This window comes from Mobula hypostoma, chromosome 6 (assembly GCF_963921235.1).
Source record: "Mobula hypostoma chromosome 6, sMobHyp1.1, whole genome shotgun sequence".
NCBI lineage: Eukaryota > Metazoa > Chordata > Chondrichthyes > Myliobatiformes > Myliobatidae > Mobula > Mobula hypostoma.
In genome coordinates, this window is record NC_086102.1 from 122,988,787 (window position 1) to 123,004,670 (window position 15,884).

At 44.9% G+C, this 15,884-nt stretch overlaps 1 protein-coding gene across 2 annotated transcripts in view; it reads right to left on the minus strand.

Moving 5' to 3' along the window:
- Positions 1-11,488: 11,488 nt before the first annotated feature.
- The window catches only part of col6a2 (collagen, type VI, alpha 2), a 73,185-nt gene continuing 68,789 nt past the window's right edge, over positions 11,489-15,884 (minus strand). For both annotated transcript variants that reach the window (XM_063051582.1, XM_063051583.1), the window contains exon 29: positions 11,489-15,039. In XM_063051582.1, coding sequence (XP_062907652.1) covers positions 14,450-15,039 — 590 coding nt within the window. In that variant the 3' untranslated portion in view covers positions 11,489-14,449. The remainder of the gene's footprint in view (positions 15,040-15,884) is intronic.

The window sequence follows — 15,884 nt, forward strand, 5'->3', positions numbered from 1 at the left end:
TCTTTCTCTCTCTCCCGCCTTCTGCCCCAAAACCCCACGCATACAATATCTCACAGATACACCAAAAGCATAACAACTATCCCAATTGGTTCATAACACTTTCTTATCAGTAACGTGATCCAAGCAAACTGCTAGCGGGAGGACTTTCTCAGCAGTTAACATAACAAAGAAACCCTTTCAATTATAACATAACAAAGAAGCCATTTTAATTAGACTACGTAGTGCCAAAAAAAAAGAAGCCCCTTACATTAGGATTTCTGGGCCCATACCAATCTTCCTCAACCGTCTGAGGTGAAGGAGGAGCTGTTGTGCCTTTTTCACCACACAACTGGTGTGTACAGACCATGTGAGGTTCTCAGTGATGTGGATGCCAAGGAACTTGAAGCTGTTTACCCTCTCAACCCCAGATCCATTGATGTCAATAGGGGTTAGCCTGTCTCCATTCCTCCTGTAATCCACAACCAGCTCCTTTGTTTTTGCGACATTAAGGGAGAGGTTGTTTTCTTGACAGCACTGTGTCAGAGAGATGACTTCTTCCCTGTAGGTCACCTCATTATTGTTTGAGATAAGGCCAATCAATGTAGTATCATCAACAAATTTAATTAGCAGATTGGAGCTGTGGGTGGAGATACAGTCATGGGTATACAGGGAATAAAGGAGGGGACTCAATACGCAGCCCTGAGGGGCTCCTGTATTGAGAGTCAGAGGGTTGGCGGTGAGGGAGCCCACTCTTACAACCTGCTGGCGATCTGAAAGGAAGTCCAGGATCCAGCTGCACAAGGCAGGGTCAAGGCCGAGGTCTCTGAGCTTCTTGTCGAGCCGGGATGGAACTATGGTGTTGAATGCTGTTCTTGGACTACAGTTCAGCATTCTCACATAAGCATCCTTCTCCAGATATGTAAGGACGGTACATAGAGCAGTGGCTAATGCATCATTTGTCGATCGGTTGTGTCGGTAGGTGAATTGTAGGGGGTACAGTTTGGGTGGTAGCAAGCTGCAGATGTAGTCCTTGACCAGCCTCTCAAAGCATTTGTTTATTATTGAGGTGAGTGCAACAGGACGCCAGTCGTTTAGGCATGCTACCTTGGTCTGTTTTGGTACAGGGACAATGGTGGATAATTTGAAGCAGAAGGGCAAACTACGCTGGAAGAGGGAGAGATTAAAAATGTCAGTAAACACACCTGCCAGTTGTGCTGAGCACATCCTGAGTACTCGCCCTGGGATGCCGTCCGGTCCCACAGCCTTGTGACTGTCCAATAGTTGGAAACATCGGTGTGCCTCAGAGATGACCAGGTTGCAGGTTGTAGCAGTAGCTTTCCTCAGAGGCTCAGAGTTAGTGACATTGAACCAGGCGTAAAAGCGATTGAGCTCAAGAGGCCTCGATATTGGTGGTAGCACAACATTTGACTTTGAAGTCTGCAATGGTATGCAGCGCTCACCACAAGTCACGCGTGCTATTGGAAAACAGCCCCGACTTGACTTCTATACACTTGTAGCCCCTACTTTGGTTGACAAAGGAAGGCATTTCCCTCTGCCCCTGCAACCACGTTATTAGCCTCCACTTCAAGGCATCTTTATCCCCCACGTCATCCACAGTTTCCCATTATTTTTTTGCATGGAATTTTTGCTCATTAGCTTCTCTGCAAAACCTTGCCAAATATTTCTGTGGATTAAATTCCATTTGCTTATTCCTGCCCAATTAATCCAGCCCATCTCATCTGTTGTCCACACCTTTCTTCCCATTATGTAATGGGATAAAATTTATTCAGTTCAGTTGGGGCCAACAAGATGACCAGATTTTCAAAAGGTATTTCCACTAATCAGAGCATGATATAGAATTGGGGATAATATAAAAGTGAGCCCCTCAAAGTAGATAAATTGGGTGATTAATTTGTGCAGCAAAGCAGCTTGTTTACTAACTCCGATAGTTGTAGAATCATATAGCAGGAAACAGGCCATTGGGCCCAACTGTGCCAGCTAATCTAGACTATTTGCCCATGTTTGGCCCAGACCCTTTCCTATTAATGCCACTGTCCCAGCACAGGGTACCTTTTAAAAGTCGTTAATGTATGTAGCTGCCTCAACCACCTCCTCTGGCAACTCATTCCACAAACCGACCACCTTCTGGGTGAAAAGTTTACCAGTCTCTCCCCTCTGACTTTAAATCTATGTCTTAATCAGTCACCATCCTCCGATTTGTGAGAGCGCTGGGTTAAGTACCAGTGGCACAGGAGGAGGCCAGAGGCTTATCATGGCAAGACTGACCAAAAACAACCTAGTCTAATGGAACATTCCACCCGTTGGTCTGATACAGAAGATTGAAGCCCAAAGGTCAGTCGGAAGTCCTGTAGTTGAGGACCATTGGCCGGAGCCCTGGTCTGTGCCCGATACCTGTGAATCCACGAGTCTGCTGGAGGCTGAAGGCAGACTGTCCTGGAGTTGGGGGACTGTGTGTGTGTGCTTTGGGAGGGAGGAACTGGGTTGTTCAGCTGTTTTGTTGCTTTTTATGCCAAGCATGGTGGGCATGCTCTGTTGGCAGTGGAATGTGGGGTGACATGTGCGGCCTGCCCCCAGCACATCCACATCACTAGGCTGTGTTGGTTGTTAACACAAATGATGCATTTCACTGAATGTTTCAATGTATATGTGATAAATGAATCAGAATCTGTAGCCATGGAGGTGCACGTCCAATCCAAAAACATAGAAATGTGATAAAAGATCTTCTCTCTCTCTCTCTCCCTATCACTCACTCAGGCAGAGTTTCAGTCTCCCTTTGTCCTCTGGCAGAAACAACTAAATCCTCAGCAATTGCCTAAAACCTATTCTGGATGGTCATTTCCCCTTCTGCTAGGCAACTTAGACACCTTTTATTCACCATATTGAGCCTCCTGTGACTTTCTTAAAATCTCTCTTCAGATTCCTATGCTTCAAAAGACATGACTCCACCTTGACTGCCTTCCAACAGTCTTGAAATCATAAATGCCACTCAAGGCCAAAATGATGGTTCCTTCATGAACATTTATTTCTCTAACTTCTGGTAATTTCTCTTACCTCCTCCCCATTCTCTCTTACCATTCCCAATCCTGACTCCATTCTTACCCCTTCTCTTCTCCTCATCTGCCCATCACCTCCCTCATGTGATCCTTATCCTTCCCATTCTCCCATGATTCCTAACCCCTATCAGATTCCTTTTTCTTCATCCCTTTACCTTTTCCATCTAATAGCTCCCAGCTTCTCACTTCATCCCCATCCCCCACCCACCTACCCTCCCCCTCATAAAAGTTGCTGGTGAACGCAGCAGGCCAGGCAGCATCTATAGGAAGAGGTGCAGTTGACATTTCAGGCCGAGACCCTTCGTCAGGACTAACTGAAAGAAGAGCTAGTAAGAGATTTGAAAGTGGGAGGGGGAGGGGGAGATCCGAAATTATAGGAGAAGACAGGAGGGGGAGGGATGGAGCCAAGAGCTGGACAGGTGATAGGCAAAAGGGATATGAGAGGATCATGGGACAGGAGGCCTAGGGAGAAAGAAAAGGGGGAGGGGGGAAAGCCCAGAGGATGGGCAAGGGGTATAGTGAAAGGGACAAAGGAGAGAGAGAAAAAGAATGTGTGAATATAAATAAATAACCGATGGGGTACAAGGGGGAGGTGGGGCATTAGCGGAAGTTTGAGAAGTCAGTGTTCATGCCATCAGGTTGGAGGCTACCCAGACGGAACATAAGATGTTGTTCCTTCATCCTGAGTGTGGCTTCATCTTTACAGTAGAGGAAGCCGTGGATAGACATATCAGAATGGGAATGGGATGTAGAATTAAAATGTGTGGCCACTGGGAGATCCTGCTTTCTCTGCCTGCCTTCACCCATCACCAGCCAGCTTGTACTCCTTCTCTTATCCCACCATCTTATTCTGGCTTCTTCCCCTTCCTTTTCAGTCCTGATGGTGGGTCTCAGCCTGATATATTGACTGATTATTCCCCTCCATAGATGCTGCCTGACTTACTGAGTTCCTCCAGCATTTTGTGCATGTTGTTCTGCAGTTCCATTTTCTACAAAACCTCTTGTGTTGGTGGTTCCCAATAATACGAACCTTCCCTTAAATAGCTGCTGGTTTTCAGCTGGTTTTAGTGTTGGGCACGTAGCCAAGTGGTTAAGGCATTCGTCTAGTGATCTGAAGGATGCTAGTTCGATCCTTAGCTGTGGCAGCGTGTTTGTGTCCTTGAGCAAGGCACTTAACCGCACATTGCTCTAGTGTCTGTGTGAGGAGTGGTGCCTCGCACAGGCTTCCAATCTGCACCTTGTAAGGCATGAAAATGCCCAACGCAGGCCTCTCATGGTCTGAGTCGACGTTCCCTCCCCTCCTTCACTGGCCTTAGAATTGGGTTAGATGTTAACTGATTTATCATGGGGCATTGTGTTGAATTATTGTAGATAAAGCTAAGGAGACCCTGATGTAAGTGGTACACAGAACCTCCAAACAGTAGTAAGGATGTGGTCTACAAATTTAAATGGAAATTAGAAAATGCATGCCAAAAGGGCAATGTTACAATAGCCATGGGGGATTTTAATATGCAGGTGGATTGGGAAAATCAGGTTGGAGTCTAGGAAAGGGAATTTCTAGAGTGCCTATGAGTTGGCTTTTTAGAGCAGCTCACAGTTGAACCCACTAGGGGATCAGTTATTCTGGATTGGGTGTTGTGCAATGAACCAGAATTGATTAGAGAGCTTAAGGTAAAAGAAACTTTAGGGGCAAGTGATCATAATATGATCAAATTCATCCTGAAATTTGTAAAACAGAAACTAAAGTCGATGTATCAGTATTACAGTGGAGTAAAGGGAATTGGAGGCATGAGAGAGGAGTTGGCCAGAATTGATTGGAAAAGGACACTGGCAGGAATGACGGAAGAGCAGCAATGGCTGGAATTTCTGGATGCAATTCGGAAGGTACAGGACATATACATCCAAAAGAGGAAGAAGCATTCTAAAGGCAGAATGATACAACCATGGCTAACAAGAGAAGTCAAAACCAACATAAAAGCCAAAGAGAGAGCATATAATAGACAAAAATTAGTGGAAAGTTAGACAATTGGGAAGCTGTTTTTAAAAACCAACAGAAGGCAAGTGAAAAAGTCATTAAGAAGGTAAAGATGGAATACAAAAATAATCTAGCTAGTAATATTAAAAAGGATACCAAAAGAGAATCTAGTACTTCCCCGGCATTTATGACGAATAAACTCTTCTTGGGCTCCAGCCGGGTACAGGTATCAATTATGACCAACAATTCCACGACAAACTCTGCCATCTTCTTCAGGGATGATGCCTGGGTGTGTCTAGTCCGGTGGTATTTATACTCCTGTAGTCTCTCCCTCTTGATTGGTTAGTCCTCATCCAATCAGGTTTCTGCTTTCCCACCTTGTTTACAATCGAATTCCAGTTCTTACTTAGAGTGAGACCTTTGTCTTTGTTAAAATTCTTTTCCTCTAATTTTATTTCAATGGCTTCCTTTACCAGGTGGTCTCAACAGCCATTGGTGTGGCACAGTAGTTTTGTGGATCGAAGTCAATGCTATGGCCATTGAGAATGCAGTGTTCTCCTACTGCCGATTTCTCCGGGTAACCCAAAGTCTCTGGGTCTGAAATAGTCCATTTGTTCATGGCAGTTCCCCTTATAGAGGAAGTACATTGATATAAGGGTACGTTCAAACAGAGCAATGGTACCCTTATCAAAACTTGAATGCCTCCAGACGTAGAGTGGTTCTCTCTACTGTGATTAACCATGCAAAACTATTTTCGCCCGGAGAGTCTCCATGAGTAAACAAGATGATTATGCACAGCCTTCCTACAGGATGGATGCAAGGTGAAGGAAATCATTTGGTCCCTTAAAAAGGGCTGACAGAAAGACCAGGAAACCTAACAATGGGGAGAAACCTGTCGCTACTACCTGTCTTCCCTATATTTCCATGGTTTCTGAAGGATCACCAGGATCCTGAAGATATACTGGATTAATACCATCCACAAACCCACAAGGAAGCTCAAATCCCAGTTTATGTGGGTCAGAGATAACCTGGGATTCCCTGTGAATGCAGAGCAGTGTATATTGGCCAGACAGGACACATGGTGGAAACTTGCATCAAGGGGGTGTATCCGTGTGGGTTACCCGGAGAAATCGGCAGTAGCAGAACATTGCACAATGGCCATAGGATTGACTTTGACAGCACAAAACTACTGTGCCACGCCAGTGGCTATTAGGACCACCTGGTAAAGGAAACCATTGAAATAAAACCAGAGGAAAAGAATTTTAACAAAGACGAAGGTCTCACTCTAAGTATGAACTGGAATTCGATTGTAAACCAGGTGGGTGAGTGGAAACCTGATCCCTGATGAAGATGACAAGAGTTTGTCATGGAAGCAGTTATAATCAATACCTGTACCCGTCAGGATACTAACTGTTTCTTCAGATACATAATGTATAAAAGGGAAGTGAGAGTGGGTATTGGACCACTGGAAAATGATGTTGGAGAGGTAGTTTTGGAGGACAAAGAACTGGCAGACAAACTGATCAGGTATTTTGTATCACTGTGGAAGACACAAGCAGTACGGTGGATGCTCCAGGTATCAGGGGTCATGAAGCGTGTGAAGTTATCATTACTAGGGAGAAAGTGCTTGGGAAACTCAAATGCCTGAAGGCAGATAAGTCACCTGGACCAGATGGTCTATACCCCATGGTTCTGAAAGAGGTGGCTGAAGAGATTGTGGAGGCATTAGCAGTGATCTTTTAAGAATCAATATGTTCGCACATTGTTCTGGAGGAATGGAAAATTGCAAATGTCACTCCATCCTTCAAGGGGGGAGAGAGACAGAAGAGAGGAAATTATAGACTAGTTAGCCTTACTTCAGTGGTTGAAAAGATGTTGGAATCAATTGTTTAGAATATGATTTCAGGGTACTTGGATCCACATGATAAAAAGGTCAAAGGTCAAAGATAAAAAGGTAAAATGGTTTCCTTAAAGGAAAATTTTGCCTGAAAAGTATGTGGAATTCTTTGAAGAAATAACAAACAGGGTAGACAAAGGAGAATCAGTGGATGTTGTTTATTTGGATTTTTGGAAGGTCTTTGATAAGGTGCCACACATGAGGCTGCTTAATAAGATAAGAGTCCATGCTTTTACATGAAAGATATCAGCTTGAATAGAGTATTGGCTGATTGGTAGGAGGCAAAGAGTGGGAATAAATGGAGCTTTTTCTTGCTGGCTGCTGATGACTCATAATGTTCCACAGGAGTCTGTGTTGGGACCACTTTTAAGGTTATGTCGATGATTTGGATGATGGAATTGAGGGCTTTATTGCAAAGTTTGCAGATGATATGAAGATAGATGGAGGGGCAGGTAGTTTTGAGGAAGTAGAGAGGCTACAGAAGGACAGGCAGATTAGGTGAATGGGTAAAAAACTGGCAGGTGGAATACAGTGTTGGAAAGTGTATGGTCATGCACTTTGGTATAAGAAATGAAAGGGTTGACTATTTTTAAATGGAGAAAAACTGAGGTGCAAAGGGACTTGGGAGTCCTTGTGCAGGAATCTCTAAAGGTTAATTTGCAGGTTGAGTCTGGTGAGGAAGGCAAATGCAATGTTAGCATTCATTTCAAGAGGACTAGAACATAAAAGCAAGGATGTAATGTTGAGACTTTATAAAGCACTGGTGAGGCCTCACTTGGAGTATTGTGAGCAGTTTAGGGGCCCCTTGTCTTAGAAAGGATGTGCTGAAAGTGAAAAGGATTCAAAGGAGGTTCACAAAAATAATTCCAGGATTGAATGACTTGTCATATGAAGAGCGTTTGATGGCTCTGGGCCTCTATTCACTAGAATTCAGAAGAATGAGGGGTGACCTCATTGAAACCTATCGAATAGTGAAACGCCCTGATAGAGTGGATGTGGAGAGGATGTTTCCTATGATGAGAAAGTCTCAGACCAGAGGACACAGACTCAGAATACAGGGCACCCTTTTAGAATGGAGATGAGGAATTTCTTCAGCCAGATGGTGGTGAATCTGTGGAATTCTTTGCCACAGGCAGCTGTGGAGGCCAAGTCTTTATGTATACTTAAGGCAGAGTTTGATAGATTCTTGTTTAGTCAGGGCATGAAGGGATTGGGGAGAAGGCAGGCGATCAGGGCTGAGAGAAAAATTGGATCAGCCATGATGAAATGGCAGAGCAGACTCGATGGGCAAAATGGCCTAATTCTGCTCCTGTCTTATGGTCTAATTTGCTGTAGTATGAGCTCTAGCTAGAGCAAAGAGGATCAGATGCGTGCAATGTTTGCCTAATCCAAGCCTCAGATGCTCATTGTAGAGTATGTCTGTCTGGTAGGGTGGTTCACTCTGTGCAAGGCCTGGACAACTGTATTTCTTGGAGCTTAATGTTATAAGGCGATAGATTTTGCACTGGCCTGTGCTATTAGTCAAAGGATTGAATTACTTCATCATTGCAAGAGGAAGCAATGGTGGAATATTTCCAATCAGTCTGGTACATGAATTTGAATGACATTTTCCCGCATGGAACTTTACAGCACAGTACAGGCTCTTCGACCCATGACATTATTGTCAGCAATTAACCTATTCTAAGATCAATCTAACCCTTCCCTCATACATGGCCATCCATATTTGCTATCATCTGTGTCCTATCTCTTAAATACTCCTAATGTATCTGCTACTCCAATTGCCCCGGTAGGGCATTCCACTCTCTGCAAAAAAAAACCATATCTGACATCTTCCTCCCCCATACTTTCCTCCAATCACCTTAAAATTATGGCCCTTCATATTTGTTAGCCGTTTCCAAGCTGGGATAGATTCCGTGACTGTCTACTTGGAGTTTGGAAGAACCGGCGATGATGTAATTAAACATAGGACCTCCTGGGAGAGATTGACAGGGTAGGTGATGAGTGGATGTACCTCATGGATTGGGAGATAGGATCACAGTCTCAGCCTCTAGATCTCTGACTTCCAAGAGGAAGAGATGTTCCTTTATTCTGAGTGTTGTAAATCATCAGATTTCTCTACCTAGAGAGCTAAAAGTTTATTCTGGGGTGATAGAACTGTGAAGACCAGGAGAAGCAGGGAACATGATAGTAAAGCAGGGGAGAGGACAAGAAACAACACTGGACCTGACAGAACAGTTTCAAGCCCTTTAAGGACTATTCCTGTTTCTGTTTCTTATGTACTCAATCATATGTATCCCATGCATTCTGTTTTGTGGAAATATTGCCAAGGGAGTTTTGGTAAGTTGATACAGTGTATACCACAGACCGACACACACACCAGTACTGGGATACGGAGGGGGCATTTCACAGAATCAGAAGAAGCTGCACAAAGTTGTAAACTCAGCCAGCTCCATCATGGGCAGTACCCTCCCCAGCCTCCAGGACACCTTCAAAAGGCCATCCCTCAAAAAGATGGCATCCAACATTAAAGACACCCAACACCCAGGACATGCCCTCTTCTCGTTGTGACCATCAAGGAAAAGGTACAGGAGCCTGAAGACACATACTCAATGTTTCAGGAACAACTTCTTCCCCTCTGCCGTCAGATTTCTGAATGGACAATAAACCCACGACTCACTACCTCACTACTTTTTACCCCTTCTTTTTGCACTACATATTCTGCATATACTTCTTGCATAATTCATGAAATTAAACCGGATTCTGATCTGATAATTAATACTTAGGGTGATTGGAGTTCCAATCCTGGAAGACATTGCACATCTTCCGTGCTATCGGAGATGCTGGGAGGCATTGTGACTAGTGCAGAGGACCTAGAAGTTTCAAAGGGATAGACACAAGGTGTGTGGGAGAGAACTTGAGTGAAATACAAGGTGGAACGATGTGAGGTCACTCACTTTGGTGTATAAAATACAGTATTTTTTTAATAATGGTGATATACCATGTCATGGGGCCTGTACATAGAGTAAATGGCTAAAACCAGTGTGCAGGTCTAGCAAGCAGTTTGGAGGGTAAATGGAAAGAACTTATTCAGTACAGGTTTTACTAAATCCAAATTGGGCCCTGATGAGAGTTTACACGGAGTATTGTGTAGTTCAGATCTCCTAACCTCAAAAAGGATGGACTTGCCGTGGAGGGAGATCCAGGAAGATTCCAGGCCTAATGAGTTTGCTGTCTGAGGATAGACTGAACAGATTAGGCCCAGATTGTTTTTTTTCAGTTGAGAGGAATGAGAGATTTCATTGAAGCTTTCAAAATTTCTTCATGGTTTGACATGCTTGGAGCATTGAGGATTTTTCTTCTGGATGAGGAACCCAGAACAAAGAGTTGCACATCAAAATAAAGGGCAAATTGTTTGGAAATAAGGTGAGGAAAATTTTATTCACCTCGAGGGTGGTGAATCTTTGGATTTCTTTGCCTTGGGGAGTTGTGGAGGCCCAATCATTGACTAGATCGTGATATACTGGATATAAGCTGCAAATGCTCAACTTATGGGCAGCTGTGCATACCAATGTGTTCCCATATTATTAAATCTTATGAACAGCAGGACTAGTGTCTTCTCTCTCACCACTGTTAGTAATTGTTCTCTCATCAGCCTTGTGAGCTATTGAATCTGTCATCGCAATACAATGGAGGTCTGATTACAATGTTGAGTGATGTTGCTGTATTTTCTGACTTAAGGACAAAATCAGCTTACGGACATCTGTAAAAATGGAGCTTGCTTACTTCAAGGGGAAGCCTGCAGAGGTTCAAAATATTGATATAAGCCAGTTCTGAGAATAGCTCCACCATAGATAGTCCCAAGTCTGGCTGTGAAAGAGTTGGGCATCGGGCCAGCAACCCATGGGCCCATTAAAAACCCAGAGTTACAGAGATGCCAACAGAAGCTCCAAAGACCTCATCACCAGCAGAGGAATGAAAGAAGATGGTCTGCTCCTGGGTCCAGGACACAGGACTCTGGCGAGCTACTGTCAGTGACCTTTGCCTCAGAAGGGGCGGTGGGCTCAAGAAGAATTCTGTGTTCAGGCCAGTCCTTTTTAAAACAGTGGCTTCAGAAATCTGCCACATTTACTTAGCAATAATGCACGGAGCAGTCACCAGAGCTGCTGCCTCACAGTCCCAGTGACTCAAGTTCAATCCTGACCTCAGCTGCTGCCTGTGTAGAGTTTGCATATTTCCCCTGTGATTGCCTGGGTTTGTTCCCCAATCCCAAACACAAGCTGGTCGATGAGATAGTTGTCTGCCATGGATTGCCCCTAGTGAATGGCAGCAGGAGCTGACAAGAATGTGGGGAGAATAAAGTGGATTAACAGAGGATTGGTGTCTTAAAACAAAATGGTGACTGATGCTTGGAGCACTCTGTCGGCTGAAGGGCCTGTTTCATTTCAGTCTATTTCTATGACCCTATAACAAACTTATTTAAAACACTGACAATGGCTTATCAGTAAGCATTCAAAGAGGCTCCTGCACAAATTATCCAAAGATCAGAAGAGATATTTTGAAAAATCCATTTATTTGTTTGGTATTCAATACAGAACTATTCAAATTTGGATGCAGCAGATTGTATGAAAATACATTTGTGGAACAACGGGTAACGACTATTTCGATGCAAAAAATAACATTCTCTAGAAATGATAAACACAGGAGATTCTGCAGATGCTGGAAATCCAGAACAACCAACACAAATTGCTAGAGGAACTCAGCAGGTCAGGCAGCATCTATGAAGAGGAATAAATGGTCAACATTTCAGCTCAAAATCCTTCATCAGGACTCGTCGACGTTTTGTGCCTGAACCCTTCACCAATCCTGACGGAGGGCCTCCACCCAAAACGTTGACTGTTTATTCCTCTCCATAGATGCTGCCTGACCTGTTGGGTACCTCCAAAATTTTTTGTTTCTCTAGAGACATATATTACAAAGCTTTGTGGCTCCCCAATAGTAAACAGGCTACACCCCCCAGGACTCAGTGTCAAAGGGTGGCTGCCTCACCCAGCAAGTCTGATGAGCCTCACTGTGTTGACAGAACCTCTATGAGCCAGATACTAGGGAAGAGGACTGAGCTGCTGGACATTTGACACTGAAGGGCGACTCTCTGCCACCCTGTGTGTGGAGCCAGCAGAAGGCAGGACACACGAGGAGGTTGTTTGGTGAGGGAGGCTCAGCAGATGTTTATTTCAAATGCACCCCATATTGTACACTGAGCAAGGGCAAGTCACCTTACACCATGTCTAAACTTTTGTATACAAGACCAACCAAACATGCTTAAAGCCCTGCAAGATCTTGCCAGCATCTGGGAGAGCCAATGACTTGGGGTACATTTCATTCAATGCAACTGCCCATATCTGCTTAAGTGTCTTCACCTCAGGACCCTCACCATCCAGGCCATACTCTCTTCTTCCTACTGCCATCAGGAAGGAGGTACAGGAGCCTCAGGAACCACACCACCAGGTTCAGGAAGAGTTATTACTTCTCAACCATTAGGACTTTTGAACCATAGGGGATAACTTCACTCACCACATCACTGAACTGTTCCCACCAACTATAAACTTACTTTCAAGGACTCTTCATCTCATGTTCTTGATATTTATTTCTTATGTATTATTATTATTTTAAGTAATAAAAATTTATTATAAAGTAATAAATTTACTTTGAATTTGAACCTGATCTAAAAGTTCACTCAGTGGGAAAGGACACTCATTGCACGATACCGCCACCTGCTGGTGAGGGGGAAAAGCAGCCTCCCAAGTCCCACAACACATGCCTACTAATACATTGTTACCATCAGAATAAAAATAGCACCTTTATCAAGCTTAAATCTATACAATGACATCAAGTGACTTGCGAAGTTTAATGGCCTATTTCATTCCGTTCCACTCATTTTATCCAAAATCTTCCCACTACTTTTACAAGTGTTTGTGCAAGTGTGTTTTGGCACCTGGATTGGATGGCAGAAACCCCGTGGCCTAACCACACAATGGAATTTCTGCAGCTCTCAGGGACTGATGCCCTGCAACTGGCTTTGCCCATATTCTATCCCATGCTAAGCAAAGACAGTGAGGAGGTTAAGAGGGTTTATCCACACAAAATGTAACAGCCCTTAAGGACAAACTATTCACGTCCCTTTTCACTTGCCCCACATCGTGTTATTTTGAGATGTGAACTGATATATTCGCACAAATGTTTCTCCCAAGGTCAGCAAACTCTGAAAATGACATGGTGTGTTGTGGCTATTGGTCAGTTATAGGACACTGCACAGTTTAAACAGTGGTGCTTTAAGTGGCGAGGACTAAACTGAGTTGGACAGATCTCGGACTGCATGCTGCTAACAGGCTGACTGTAGCAGTATTTAGGAACAGAGTCTAGGTAACGTGTTAGGGTGGCCAGTATACTCTTCACCCTCCTATCCAATGGCCTGTATTTCCCTATGGCTACCCTACAGTACGTTAAGAGCAGGCAGCTTGATGGGATGGTGCTGCTGGGAAAGGACACTGAGATTGGATGTGATGGGATGGAGGGAGATGGAAGACAGTGGGAGGAAAAGGAAGCTTCAATTCAAGTGGCTGGCCTCCATCTCAAACCTTGGCATCAATTGATACTCCCTAGCTTGCTCAGAGAAATTCAAGTTAACAGTGCACACTTCAATGAAAGAGTTACAAAACAGTAAAAAATAATGTGCTGCTTATGATGGCAGGCGGAGTCACAAGGGGAGAGAACTCCAGGGTTTCCCACCCTCCAGGACTGCCATGGCATCTCCAGGAATTTCCTATTTCATATCCAGGACTGTCCTGGCATCGTATGGAATTTCCTATTTAATTTCCAGGACTCTCCTGGAACATCCAGGAATTTCCTATTTACACCGAGGACTGTCCTTGCATCATAAGGAACCTCCAGGACTGTCCCTGGATTTCCAGGAATTTCCTCATCTCTAAGATGGTCTTGGCAGCTCCAGGAATTTCCCATTTACTTCCAGGACTGACCTGGTGTTTATAGGATACCTGCACAGGTGACCTCTTTGGACAAAAGAGAAGATTTATAGTGGCATTTAAAAAAAAAAGATAGTGTTTGTTTTAAGGATGAGAAAAGCTCTATACAATTTCTATTATTATTTGGTAGGAAAAAATAGTCAGATGAGGCACAGTGCCAGTGGGGCAGAAGCTGGCTGCTTGCTTTTCCAGTAGGTGTGATGGAGTTGCTACAGGCACGAACGTCCTGAGTGACTGACAGGACCTCAGAGGCAGAGTCACCCCAAGGGAACGTTCGATTGGAATGGGCAACTCCCAGCGATTCTCGAGACTTGGTGAGCAAGAAACGTACAGTGACAGGAGGAAAATAAGGACCAAAAACAAAATAATTACATGAGTACAAAGCACCTTGTTTTATCTTTTCCTGAATAACATAAAACTAATATAAAATGAAGGTACTTGGGGCCAACCTTCTGGGGAGCACAGGGCTTCGGATGTGAAGTCCTTAACAAATCCACTTGATGAGTCTGTCGAAGAAGGCTTGCTGCAGGATTTGGGAGTAGTCATCGGCCCGGAAGATAGCAGCCCTCTCCCCTAACCCTATCTGCAACAGGACATCCATGTCCACGTCCTGACCCACTGCGATCACCGTGGGCACAACATTGTGTTTACGCATGGTGTCCACTGCCTCGCCCAGGCTCCTGTTACCACTGGTGCCGTCCGTTATGAAGACGAAGGAGAGCTCTGAGCCCAGCCTGGTGGATCTCTGAAACAGGTTGCGGATGCCGTAGATGATGGCAGAGCCCACGTTGGAGGCCGAGTCCAGGTACTTCATCTCAGCCAGGGAGTCCAGGATCTCTGTCAGGTTGTGGCTCAAACTGAAGGCCAGCTGCTGCTCCATCTCGCCCCCGTACTGCAGGACGGCGAGGCGGGCCCTCAGGATGTCACTGCTGCTGGTGGCCAGGGGCAGCTCGGTCGCCACCTTCTGCACAAACTCACGCACCAGACGGAAGTTGGTCGCACCCATCCTCTCGGAGCCATCGATCATGAAGACCAGCTCCACCGGACGTTGCGTGCACGGTGCGACAGCCAGCTCTGGGTCAAACAAGAGGGGCACGTTAGGTCCAACAAGGTACCACCGGGATGCCATCCCCTCTCTCCGCCACCCACCCATCCCAAATTGGTCAAAGTTGGGCTTATTGTCCTATGCCTAAGCCATGTATGCGTGGTCGCAGTGAAAATCATAGACACTGCAGCATTGCACTGTGTTGGGACAACCCTGTACTCATTGTCAGTAACAGCAAGGAATTGATTGTGGACTTCAGGAAGGGGGAGTCGAGGGAACACACACCAGTCCTCAGTGAGAGATCAGCAGTGGAAAGGGGGAGCAGTTTCAAGTTCCTGAGTGTCAACATCTCTGAAGATCTACCCTGGGCTGAATATATTGAAACAATTCCAAAAGGACATGGCTGTGGCCGTATTTCATTGGAGTTTCAGGAGATCTGGCATGTCACCCAAAACTCCAGCAAAATTCTACCCATGTACAGTGGATAGCATCCTAACTGGCTGCATGACGATTTGGTATGGAGGGGCCACTGCACGGGACTGGAAGAAGTTCCGGAAGGGTTGTGAACTTGGCCGGCTCCACCGGGGGCACCGGCCTCCCCACTATCGAGCACTTCCTCAAAGGCGACCCTCAGAAAGGCAGCATTCATCATTAAGGATCTCCATCACTCAGGAAATCCCCTCTTCTCATGACCACCATCAGAGAGGAGATACAGGAACCCAAAGACACACACTCAATGTTTCAGCAACAACTTCTTCCCCACCATCCACAGATTTCTGAACGGACTGTGAACGTGTGAACACTACCTCACGATTTTTGCTCTCTTCTAGCGCTACATATTTAATTTATTTTTAGGCATTTCTTACTGTAACGT